This window comes from Pristiophorus japonicus, chromosome 13, assembly GCF_044704955.1.
Source record: "Pristiophorus japonicus isolate sPriJap1 chromosome 13, sPriJap1.hap1, whole genome shotgun sequence".
NCBI lineage: Eukaryota > Metazoa > Chordata > Chondrichthyes > Pristiophoridae > Pristiophorus > Pristiophorus japonicus.
In genome coordinates, this window is record NC_091989.1 from 29,762,001 (window position 1) to 29,773,910 (window position 11,910).

The 11,910-nt window shown below is 48.1% G+C and overlaps 2 protein-coding genes across 3 annotated transcripts in view; one reads left to right on the forward strand and one right to left on the reverse strand.

The window, feature by feature from the left end:
* ncaph2 (non-SMC condensin II complex, subunit H2) overlaps nt 1–7,019 on the reverse strand; it is a 40,753-nt gene extending 33,734 nt beyond the window's left edge. Inside the window, exons 1-4 of one of the 2 annotated variants that reach the window (XM_070897290.1) lie at nt 6,890–7,019; nt 3,453–3,580; nt 2,341–2,442; nt 1,807–1,862 (exon numbers count right to left, since the gene is read on the reverse strand). In XM_070897290.1, coding sequence (XP_070753391.1) covers nt 1,807–1,862; nt 2,341–2,442; nt 3,453–3,560 — 266 coding nt within the window. In that variant the 5' untranslated portion in view covers nt 3,561–3,580; nt 6,890–7,019. Of the gene's footprint in view, nt 1–1,806; nt 1,863–2,340; nt 2,443–3,452; nt 3,581–6,889 lie in introns of those variants that run through there. The other variant, XM_070897291.1, reaches the window with a different exon arrangement.
* lmf2a (lipase maturation factor 2a) overlaps nt 4,220–11,910 on the forward strand; it is a 15,173-nt gene continuing 7,482 nt past the window's right edge. The window contains exon 1 of the mRNA XM_070896737.1: nt 4,220–4,291. Coding sequence (XP_070752838.1) covers nt 4,220–4,291 — 72 coding nt within the window. The remainder of the gene's footprint in view (nt 4,292–11,910) is intronic.

An 11,910-nucleotide genomic window follows, 5' to 3' on the forward strand; every position in this document is an offset into this window, starting at 1 on the left:
CCGCATTCTGGCCGCTTGGGCGGCGTGGCAATGCAATTAGGGATCGGAGCTAGGGCCCTGCGCTCAAGAGTGCCGGCAGCTCAACGCATGCGCACTGGAGGTTTCGAGCATGCGCAGTAACTCCTCTGCAGCGTGGGACCCAATGTCCCTCCCCTATCCCCGACCGAGTGGCCTCCCGGGCCAAGGTAGGACTTGAGTTTTATTTTTTACTTATTGATGGTTGTGCTGTGTTTAGTGAGGAGAGTTTTGATTTGGGGGGAGGGGAAGAGAGGAGGAGAGTTTGGGGGGGGGGGGGGGGGGAAGGAGGGAAGAGTTTTCATGGGGGGGGGGGGGGGAGTTTTCATATGGGGTGAGTGGGGAGTTTTGATTGGGGCGGAGGGGGAGAAGAGAGCGTTTTGATGGGGGGGAAATAACTGTTTTTATTTAGAGATTTTGAAAAAATTATGTAAATATGTTTTGTCTCTTTACTACTTTTATTTTTGTAGTTTAAGCTTCCATGAATGCTTCTGTTGGAGAGTAAATTAACTTTGCGAAGTTTGTCAGTTCTGTATAACTGTTTGATCCTATTCACATTCTTTAGTCAAGTCATTGAGTACCTACCTGCGCTGATTTTTTAACTCTCCGCAAGGGTTTTCTGTGCGGCCACAAATGCCGGCCTAAGTTAGTTTGGAGCAACTATTAGCTGTGCAAACTGGCTTAAATGGCCAAAACAGACATAGGTGGATGATAACGCCCCCTTTTGAAAAAAAAACGAAACTAAAAAAAACTGGCGCAAATTGAATGTGCAGAATGGAAATTTTTAAGATACTCTAGAAAAATCAAATTGCTCTAAAAAAAAATGGAGCAACTCCTGGGAAAATTTGGGCCCATGGTGTTGCCCATTTAAGACGGAGATGAGGAAGAATTTCTTCTCTCAGAGGGTCGGAAATCTTTGGAATTCTCTACCCCAGAGAGCTGTGGAGGCTGGGTCATTGAATATATTCAAGGCTGAGATAAACATTCTTGAACTATAGAGGAGTCAAAGGTTATGGGAAAAGGCAGGAAAGTGGAGCTGAGGCCAAGATCAGATTAGCCAAGATCTTATTGAATGGTGGAGCAAGCTCGAAGGGCCGTATGGCCTACTCCTATTTCTTATATTCCATGTTCGAATATTGTACTCTTGGTCTCAACACTGTTCTGAGTGTGATTCCTTATTTTTAATTTTTTTTAATTATTTGTTCATGGGATGTGTCTGTTGTCGGCAAGGCCAGCATTTATTGCCCATCCCCAATTGCCCTCGAGACAGTGGTGGTGAGCCGCCTTATACAGCCGAGTGGCTTGCTAGGCCATTTCAGAGGGCAGTTAAGAGTCAACCACATTGCTGTGGGTCTGCAGTCACCGACAGGCCAGATTGGGTAAGTACAGCAGGTTTCCTTTCCTAAAAAGGGTATTAGTGAACCAGATGGGCTTTTACAACAATCTGGTGGTTTCATGGCCACCATTACTGATTCAAGCTTTTTATTCCAGATTTATTTATTAACTGAATTTAAATTCTCCAGCTGCCACGGTGGGATTTGAACTCATGTCTCCAGATAATTAGTCCAGGCCTCTGGATTACTGGTCCAGTGACATAACCACTATGCTACTGTATTATGATGATGCCACTATTTTCATTAAATAACACTCTTGCGTTAATATAACTCTGCTGTATAATACACCATGCATTACTGAGTGTAGCACCCTTGTGTGTATAGGGCACTTGGCATAACCTCCCTGCAGGCATTAATCCATGGCCAGTACTGGCTAATTATTACAAGGATTCTTTACTTTTTGTTGGAGATGAGGTCCAGCGCCTGGTACACGAGAGAATACAAGTATTCCACCTGTGGAGAAAGGTAAAACATCTTCACACCCTGTTCTTGCTCATCAATCCCAACAGGCCAGTCTGCAGCAACAGAGAGAATTCCTAAGCTGCCATCAGACTGACACCAACACTAGCCCAGGTAGTTTTCCAAACCTTGCATTAAAGGCCTTCATATTGATATATATTTTTTTTTAAAAAGGCTTTGAGCTTTGCTAAGCATATTTCTCCACCTTAATATATATTCCTGGACCAAAAATGAGTGGGCAATCAGCTCCCTGGACCCATCACCCCCCGCCCCAAACCCCGTAAAACCAAGCCAGCCCCTCCCGAGCCCTCCTCCAACCCACACGCCCCTCCCCCCACCCTAGTGCCACACCCAACCTGCCCAGCCCCTTCCTCGTCTCGCACACCCCTCCTTCCAAACCAGGCCTACCCCTCCCCATGCATCCCAAATCCCATCCAGCCCCCTCCACCACAGTAGGCCGGGATTAACTGACCTTCCTGCTGTAAATACACGCTGAGCCCTGGATCAACAGTGCAGCTTCTGCAAAGTTCATTGTCGTTTTCCCATCATCGAAGGAAATGCAGATCTGGTCCAACTAGAAGAGAGAGAGAGAGAAAAAGAGAGAGAAATTACCCTGAGGATTACACATCGCAGCTGTAGCCACATGTACAGAATGCTGGTTGGCAGATAGGGTTAAATGGACCTTTCTCAGATTGGATAAGAGTTGGAACTGGGGTCCCCCAGGAGCCGGCTCCACGGGGCAGAGATATAGATGATTAGGATTTGGGTAGAGGCAGCGCAATTTTGAAGATGACACAAAAGTGAGCGGTTTGTCCAACAATCAGGGGAGCTGGTCACTAACTGAAATTGCCAGGATTCAAAATAAGGTTTGCAACTAAATAAAGACTTTTAAAAAAAAACCCTACATATTTAACAGTAACATGAAACTTAACTAAATGAAAAGAGCTTATTACCTTTGAGTACCATCAATGTTTTTACAGAAGCCTGTGCTTCGATCCGATACTTTGCCCCACAGTTGTTTGAAAATGCCAGATTGTTTAATCTTAAATTAACCTGGTCGTCACGATAAACAGCTGCACCCCAAGCTATTTATAGAGACCAAGTTAATGTAAGATTAAACTGCCCATGATGGACTGCGATCAAACTTTTTAAATGGACAGATAGACATAAACTTTGGCAGATTAAATCTGGGAGAACGCACTAAGAATCTACCTGTACATTAATTCATTGAAATGCTGTCTGTCTGGTGCAGAAATATCTCATCACTCCTCAAGAGGCAAAATAATCAAGTTTGGGAATGTTTTGAAACGTTAGGTTAGTGATTTTATACGATTGATGGATAATGTCTGGAGAGGAAGACATACATAAAGAACATAAGAAATAGGAACAGGAGTTGGCCATTTGGCCCCTCGAGCCTGCTCCGCCATTCAATAAGATCATGGCTGGAGAGGAAGACATCCAGAAAGAGAGAAAGTAAAAAAAGGAAAGAGGAAGACAGAAAGAATTGGGGATAGGGCGATAAAGAAAGGGCAGTGAATCATGCCACAGGAAGACAAGTAATCTTCAGCAACACCCAGACCTCACCTCTTCCAGATACTCCCCCAGCTGAGCTGCCACGTCAATCTCCCAGTTCTTTGTCAGCTCTCTGATGGGCTGAAGGAGATGCGTAAATCGCGACTCAACATCCTCCATCTTCTACTCAGCATAGAACCCTGGAGACGGGGTATTAAAACAGAAATACTCAGGTCAGGCAGCATCTGGAGGGAGAAACAGATAACGTTTCATGTCGACAACCTTTCATCAGAACACCAGAGACAAGGTAATCGTTGCACAGGGAGCGGCAGGGAGGGGGGGAGAGCGGTTATTAGAATGTAGCCCACTACTTCTTTGGCGGTCCCTCGTATCAAGGATGACTCGCTTCCATGCCATAAAGGTATGAATTCACAGGTGTTTCAATGAAGGACCTACTTTTCCAGGTCCCGAACTACATGTTGAAGGATGGAAGATGCCCGTGCGTGGATTTAAAAAAAAAATATATATTTATTAAAGTGTGGAGGCCGTTGCACACCAGCCACCACACGGGCTTGACAGAGCTAGGTCTTGGTCCAGTGGCAAGGATTAACCAAGATGACTGGAGATCAGCTCTGCTGCACGGATCTCGTGCGCACACATACTGCAGTGCTGCCCCTGGGCCCTCGCCTCTTCTGGGCCCCGAACTCTTGCCTCTCCTGGGCCCTGATCACGGCGCGCTACAATCTCTCACTGCTCCTTTGCCCCGACCTAGTCACTCCTCTGCTGCTTGCTGTCTCTCCTGCTGTATCTGCCTATGCTCCAATCCGACCTGGATTATGATGACGTATAATCCAGTCGTCCTCTTCACTGCCGTCGTCCTCCTGCACCAGCTCGCACTGCTCCCTGAAGTGGTATGCACCTTTTAAGGCCCCCGACCTGCCGCGGATATTCCTCGCAGGTCGGGGCCGCGCTGGAACCCACATTACAACAGTGACTACACTCCAAAAGTACTTAATTGGCTGTAAAGCGCTTCAAGATGTCATGAAAGTCACTATATAAATGCAAGTCTTTCTTTCTAACCCATTGAAGATTTACTGAAGGCCCCATCCACATAAACACACACATTCGATTTTGGCCGGTCACTCTGCCAACATGAAGTGAAACAAATATTACTTACATTTAGGAGGAAATCAAATAAGAAGAACACACAACGGTCACATCTCATTATCCTTGGCCCCCCTCCTATTTCTCATCTACATGCTGCCCCTTGGCTACAGCATCCAAAAACAAAGCGCTACTTTCCACATGTACGCTGACGACACCCAGCTCTGCCTCACCCCCACTTCTCTCGACCCCTCCAAGATCAGACTGCTTGTCCGACATCCAGTTCTGGATGAGCAGAAATGTTCTCCAATTAAATATTGGAAAGACTGAAGCCATTGTTTTCGGTTCCTGCCAGAAAATCCGGTCCCTAGCCACTGACTCCATCCCTCTCCCCAACATCTGTCTGAGGCTGAACCAGACCTTTCACAACCTTGGTGTCATATTTGACCCTGAAATGAGTTACCGACCACATATCCACGGCATAACTAAGACCGCCTATTTCCACCTCCATAACAGTGCCCATCTCTGTCCTTGCCTCAGCTCATCCGCTGCTGAAACTCTCATCCATGCCTTTGGAACCTCTAGACTTGACTATTCCAATGCAATCTTGGCTGGCCTCCCACATTCAGCCCTACGCAAACTTGATGTCACCCATAACTCGGCTGCCCGTGTTCTAACTCGCACCAAGTCCTGTTCACCCATCACCCATGTGCTCGCTGATCTACATTGACTCCCGGTTAAGCAATTTCAAAATTCTCATCCTTGTTTTCAGGTCCCTCCATGGCCTCACCCCTCCTTATCTCCTCCAGCCCCACAACCCCACCCAGATATATCTACGCTCCTCTAATTCTGCCTTCTTGAGCACCCCGATTATAAATCGCTCAACCATTGGTGGCCATGCCTTCTGTTGCCTTGGCCCCAATTCCCTGCCTAAACCTCTTCGCCTCTACTTTTCTTTCCTCCTTTAAGACACTCCTTAAAGCCTACCTCTTTGACGAAGCTTATGGTTATCTGCCCTAATTTCTTCTCATGTGGTTCGGTGTCAAATTTGTTTGTCTTATAATACTCCTGTGCTCTCGATCAGGCCAACATCCCCAGCATCGAAGCACTGACCACACTCAACCAGCTCCGTTGGGCGGGTCACATTGTTCGCATGCCTGACACAAGACTCCCAAAGCAAACACTCTACTCAGAACTCCTACACGGCAAACGAGCCCCAGGTGGGCAGAGGAAACGTTTCAAGGACACCCTCAAAGCCCCCTTGATAAAATGCAACATCCCCACCGACACCTGGGAGTCCCTGGCCAAAGACCGCCCTAAGTGGAGGAAGTGCATCCGAGAGGGCGCTGAGCACCTCGAGTCTCATTGCCAAGAGCAGGCAGAAAATAAGCGCAGGCAGCAGAAGAAGCGTGCGGCAAACCAGTCCCACCCACCCTTTCCTTCAAGGACTGTCTGTCCCACCTGTGACAGACTGTAATTCCTGTATTGGACTGTTCAGTCACCTGAGAACTCATTTTTAGAGTGGAAGCAAGTCTTCCTCGATTTCGAGGGGCTGCCTATGATGATGATGATGGGGTGCCTCGGGATGTTTTGGATCTATATAAATACAAGTTGTTGCTGTTGTAAAATTTGTTGTATTGATTTTTCCTACAGGAATATAGGAAATTACAGGACTGGAAAATATTTGTAATCCTAAAGACTATAGCATGCATGGAATTACAACACAAATCGGCCGTTCTACCCAATCAATCGGTGTTGGCGTTTATCCTCCACTCGAGCAGTAACCTAATCCCATGTATCCACCATCACCAACATTCAGCATAACTAAACTAAACAAGGCAAAAAGGCATTATACTGCAGATGCTGGAAGCTGAAAGAAAGACGACTTGGATTTATATAGCATCTTTCACGACCACCGGACGTCTCAAAGCATTGTACAACCAATGAAGTACTTTTGAAATGTAAGCCACTGTTGTAATGTAGGAAACACAAGCAGGTCAGTCAGTCTCTGCAGGGAAGAGAGAAGTTAATGCTTGGGGTGCACGCTCCTGGAGAACGAGAATGCAAGAGGCTGCCGAACATATTAATACAATCAGAAAAATAGGAAATAAAAACAGAAAATGCTGGAAATACTCAGGTCAGGCAGCATCTGTTGATGACCTTTCATTTAAAAAATAGGGAGAAGTAGAGACATATTTAACAGACAAATCGAAAGACAGAGAAAAAGATTGATGGACAGAGAGCGAGGGAGAGAAATTGACGGGCGGAGAGTAAGAAATTAACAGAGAGAGAGGGAGAGGGAGAGGGAGAGGGAGACAGGCGGAGGGGGCGGTCGGGTGATGCACGGACACTGACCCTCGGGCCCAGGACGGTCCGCTTGGCTCAGTTGTCATGGTAACACTCACCCCACGGAGGGCCCGGGTCAACCCGCGCTCCACTCTCCCGGACTCCGAGTGTCCGTGTCCCGCCTCTTGTTTCCGGTTCTGTTATTTTTCCTGTTTTGAGGCCGGCGCCATTTTTTGTTTTTCCCGCGCAAGACCCGCTCAGACTGCGCATGCGTACGATTTAGACTCAACCATCCGCTGATGGGGGAAGACAGGGATCCAAACTGAGTCAAAACATAATTAGAGGGAATTCTTCTCAAAATGAAATCTGTAAATTAAAATCTTTATTTTCGGAAAAAAAACGTTTGCTCAAACAATTGAACTGCTTCGGTAAGTTACTTAAAAGGCCTAGAGAAATTCTCCTCTCTCGCCCTTATGGTACAGGCTCCAAGTCGAGGAGAGACGTGGGCTTATGGAGCAGTTCATTTCGAAAATAGGAGGGAGAAAGCTCAGAAACTTTTTTTAAAAGACGAAAAAGTTGAAGTCCATTGTTAAAACAGTTATTTGTTTGATATATCATCTATACTATAGCAGTATTAATTAGTAGATTACAGTCTACTATATTGTGGGTCATTATCGTTGAAGTGGTTTGGATTCCGCCCAATGACTCCCCCCGCCGAGCGGTCCTGGTTGAGTCCAGGCTTGGTCCTCTGGATACAGTGTCACCGGGGCCTGAAGCTTGGATACTTTGCAGCTCCAGTATGGGGGAAATCAGGCTATCGCGTTGCGCCTTTCTCTGGGGCGTCGCCGCCATCTACCTGTGTGCATTCACCTCGCTTTATGTACAGATCCCAGGTAACAGCAGCCAGCTGGCAGTCTGCGGGGCTGAAAGCTCGGATCGGGCATGGGTTCAGAGAACATGTGAGATCGTGCAAGGGACTGGTGCGACTGAAATAGTGCAAGGGACTGGTGCGACTGAAATAGTGCAAGGGGCTGGTGCGACTGAAATAGTGCAAGGGGCTGGTGTGACTGAAATAGTGCAAGGGGCTGGTGCGACTGAAATAGAGCAAGGGGCTGGTGTGACTGAAATAGAGCAAGGGGCTGTGTGCGATTGAAATAGTGCAAGGGACTGGTGCGACTGAAATAGTGCAAGGGGCTGTGTGCGACTGAAATAGAGCAAGGGGCTGTGTGCGACTGAAATAGTGCAAGGGACTGGTGCGATTGAAATAGTGCAAGGGACTCGTGTGAATGTGAGAGAGTGCAAGGGCTGGTGTGTTTTTTTCATTCATGGGATGTGGACATCGTTGGCAAGGCCAGCATTTATTGCCCATCCTTAATTGTCCTTGAGAAGGTGGTGATGAGCCGCCGCCTTGAATCGCTGCAGTCCGTGTGGTGAAGGTTTTCCTACAGTGCTGTTAGGGAGGGAGTTCCACGATATTGACCCAGCGACGATGAAGGAACAGCGATATATTTCCAAGTCAGGATGATGTGTGACTTGGAGGTTGTGGTGTTCCCATCCATGCACTGCTGTCCTTGTCTTTTTAGGTGTTAGAGGTCGCAAGTTTGGGAGGTGCTGTCGACTGGCATGAATGTGGAATAGTGTAAGGGGCTGGTGTGAATGTGCGACAGTGCAATGGGAAGGGCTGATGTGAATGTGGGATTATAGGTACAGGAGTAGGCCATTCAGCCCCTCGAGCCTGTCTGCCAGTCCATGAGATCATGGCAGTTCTGTGACCTAACTCCAAATACACGCCTTTGACCCATATTTAGTTAATAGAAATCTATCAATCTCAGATTTTAAAATGAACAATTGACCCAGCATCAACTGCAGTTTGCAGAAGAGAGTTCCAAACTTCTACCACTCAGTGTAGAGGTGTATCCTAACTTCATTCCTGAAAGGCCTGGCTCTAATTTTTATGTTCTGCCCCCGAGTCCTAAATTCCCCAACCAACAGAAATAGGGGAGATATATTATCTTGAAAACTTTGATCAAATTAATCTTCTAAATTCCAGGGAATCCACTCCCTCCAAGACCAATGAATCCTTACTAGGGCGTGGTGCCCAGAACAGAACACAACACTACTCCAGGTGTAGTCTAACCAGGGCTTTGCGTAGCTGTAGCCTGACTTCTAACCCCATGTATTCGAGCCCTCAACTTCTAAACACCAGCATTCCATTAGCCTTTTTTGATTATTTTCTGCACCTATCCAGACATTTTCACGATCCCCAAGTCTCTTTGGACTTGCACTGCTTCGAGCTTTTCACCATTTAGAACGTACTCTGATCTATCCTTTTTCATTCCAAAGTAGATGACCTCACACTTTTCTGTATTGAAATCCATCTGCCACAGTTTTGTCTATTCATATAATCTATTAATATCTCTAATGTTATGCTTCCATTTACATAGTCCATAGTGCACAGGACTGGTGTGATGGGGACAGTGCAAGGGACTGGTGTTTTTAGTGCATGGAAGCCATGTGCATATGGGGTGTTGCAAGAGAGGTGTGATTGTCGGGTAGTGCAAGGGAGTGCAGGAAATCATTTAGTTTGAAATAATGGGCTGGGTTATTGAAAAGAATACTTGCAATTGTGAGTTAGTGAAGTACAAGAGTTCACACCTTGATTTAGTGGCTTTGTGGTGTTGTACCAAAGTAAGATCCCAGCCACTCTCTGGTTTTATTGGTGCAAGACAAGCAGTTTGTTACACACACACATATGAAAATCTTTAAGAAAAGGAAATGGCCATTTAAACCCCCCTCAAAAAAACATCTTGTTCTACATACAGTACACACACTGCCGCCTTCTCCCCGTATACCAGAATCCCACACGGCCCGCCTTCTCCCTGTATCCCAGAATCCCACACTCGCTGCCTTCTCCCCGTATCCCAGAATCCCACATTGCCCGCCTTCTCCCTGTATCCCAGAAACCCACACTGCCTGCCTTCTCCATGTATCCCAGAACCCCACACAGCCCGCCTTCTCCCTGTATCCCTCAATCCCATCTCTCCAGAAACCCATCCAATTGACCTTTAACCCAATTTATACTTTCAACAGTAATGTTCTTTCCTGGGAGTATATTCCATACTTGATTACCCTTTGGGTGAAAACCGTCCCCCAATCTCATTCCTAACTCTGCTGGTTTTTAAACTTGTGTCCCTGGGATTTGAAGCTTTCACCCGACTGGGCAGATTTTTTGGATCAACTATTAGTGAGAATGTGGGGTGGGGCACGGTGGTGGGACAAGAGACGGGCTGGGGGTAGATGAGAGGCAAGGGGCGGGGCTGTAGGTACGTTCTGCTTCTTACCTGCTGCGAGGGGTGAGGTCCTGAATCATGGGTGCGGCCAGGCTCCAATCGATCAGTCGGGGCTATGATTGATTGAGAGCTGTCAGTGGGTGGGCCACATTGTTTGCATGTCCGACACAAGACTCCCAAAGCAAGCGCTCCACTCGGAACTCCTACATGGCAAGTGAGCCCCAGCTGGACAGAGGAAACGTTTCAAGGACACTCAAAGCCTCCTTGATAAAATCAAACATCTCCACCGGCACCTGGGAGTCCCTGGCCAAAGACCACCCTAAGTGGAGGAAGTGCATCCAGGAGGGCGCTGAGCACCTCGAGTCTCGTCGCCGAGAGCATGCAGAAACCGAACGCAGGCAGCAGAAGGAGTGTGAGGCAAACCAGACTCCCCACCCAGCCCTTTCTTCAACGACTGTCTGTCCCACCTGTGGCAGACACTGTCATTCCCGTATTGGACTGTTCAGTCACCTGAGAACTACTTTTAGAGTGGAAGCAAGTCCTCCTCGATTTCGAGGAACTGCCTGTGATGATGATGGTGGCGAGGGAACGAGGGGCAGGCTTTGGTGTGTTCTGCTTCTCACCTGCTGCGAGGAGTGAGATTCTGAATCGTGGACACATCCGGGCTCCAATCGGCCAGTCAGGGCTGTGATTGGGTGAGAGCTGTTGGTCACTCAGACTGTGATTGGATGCAGGCTGATGGGCTGTGAAATATTCATGTACTCAGGATGTCCCAAGATGTCTCCTAGCCAATGAAGAACTTTTGAAGCATACTCACTATTGTAATGTAGGAAATGCGACAGCCAATTAGTGCAAAGCAAGACCCCACAGACAGCAGTGTCGCCTTTTCACTCCTCCCCTTTTCATTCCTCCCCTTTTCACTCCTCCCCTTTTCACTCCTCCCCTTTTCTCTCTCCTCCCCTTCTCTCTCTCTCTCCTCCCCTTCTCTCTCTCTCTCCTCCCCTTCTCTCTCTCTCTCCTCCCCTTCTCTCTCTCTCCTCCCCTTCTCTCTCTCTCTCCTCCCCTTCCTCTCTCTCTCTCCTCCCCTTCTCTCTCTCTCTCCTCCCCTTCTCTCTCTCTCTCCTCCCCTTCTCTCTCTCTCTCCTCCCCTTCTCTCTCTCTCTCCTCCCCTTCTCTCTCTCTCTCCTCCCCTTCTCTCTCTCTCTCCTCCCCTTCTCTCTCTCTCTCCTCCCCTTCTCTCTCTCTCTCCTCCCCTTCTCTCTCTCTCTCTCTCCTCCCCTTCTCTCTCTCTCTCCTCCCCTTCTCTCTCTCTCTCCCCTTCTCTCTCTCTCTCCTCCCCTTCTCTCTCTCTCTCCTCCCCTTCTCTCTCTCTCTCCCCTTCCTCTTCTCTCTTCCTCCCTTCTCTCTCTCTCCTCCTCCTTCTCTCTCTCTCCCTTCTCTCTCTCTCTCTCTCCTCCCCTTCTCTCTCTCCTCCCCTTCTCTCTCTCTCTCCTCCCCTTCTCTCTCTCTCTCCTCCCCTTCTCTCTCTCTCTCCTCCCCTTCTCTCTCTCTCTCCTCCCCTTCTCTCTCTCTCTCCTCCCCTTCTCTCTCTCTCTCCTCCCCTTCTCTCTCTCTCCTCCCCTTCTCCTCTCTCTCTCCTCCCCTTCTCTCTCTCTCTCCTCCCCTTCTCTCTCTCTCTCCTCCCCTTCTCTCTCTCTCTCCTCCCCTTCTCTCTCTCTCTCCTCCCCTTCTCTCTCTCTCTCCTCCCCTTCTCTCTCTCTCTCCTCCCCTTCTCTCTCTCTCTCCTCCCCTTCTCTCTCTCTCTCCTCCCCTTCTCTCTCTCTCTCCTCCCCTTCTCTCTCTCTCTCCTC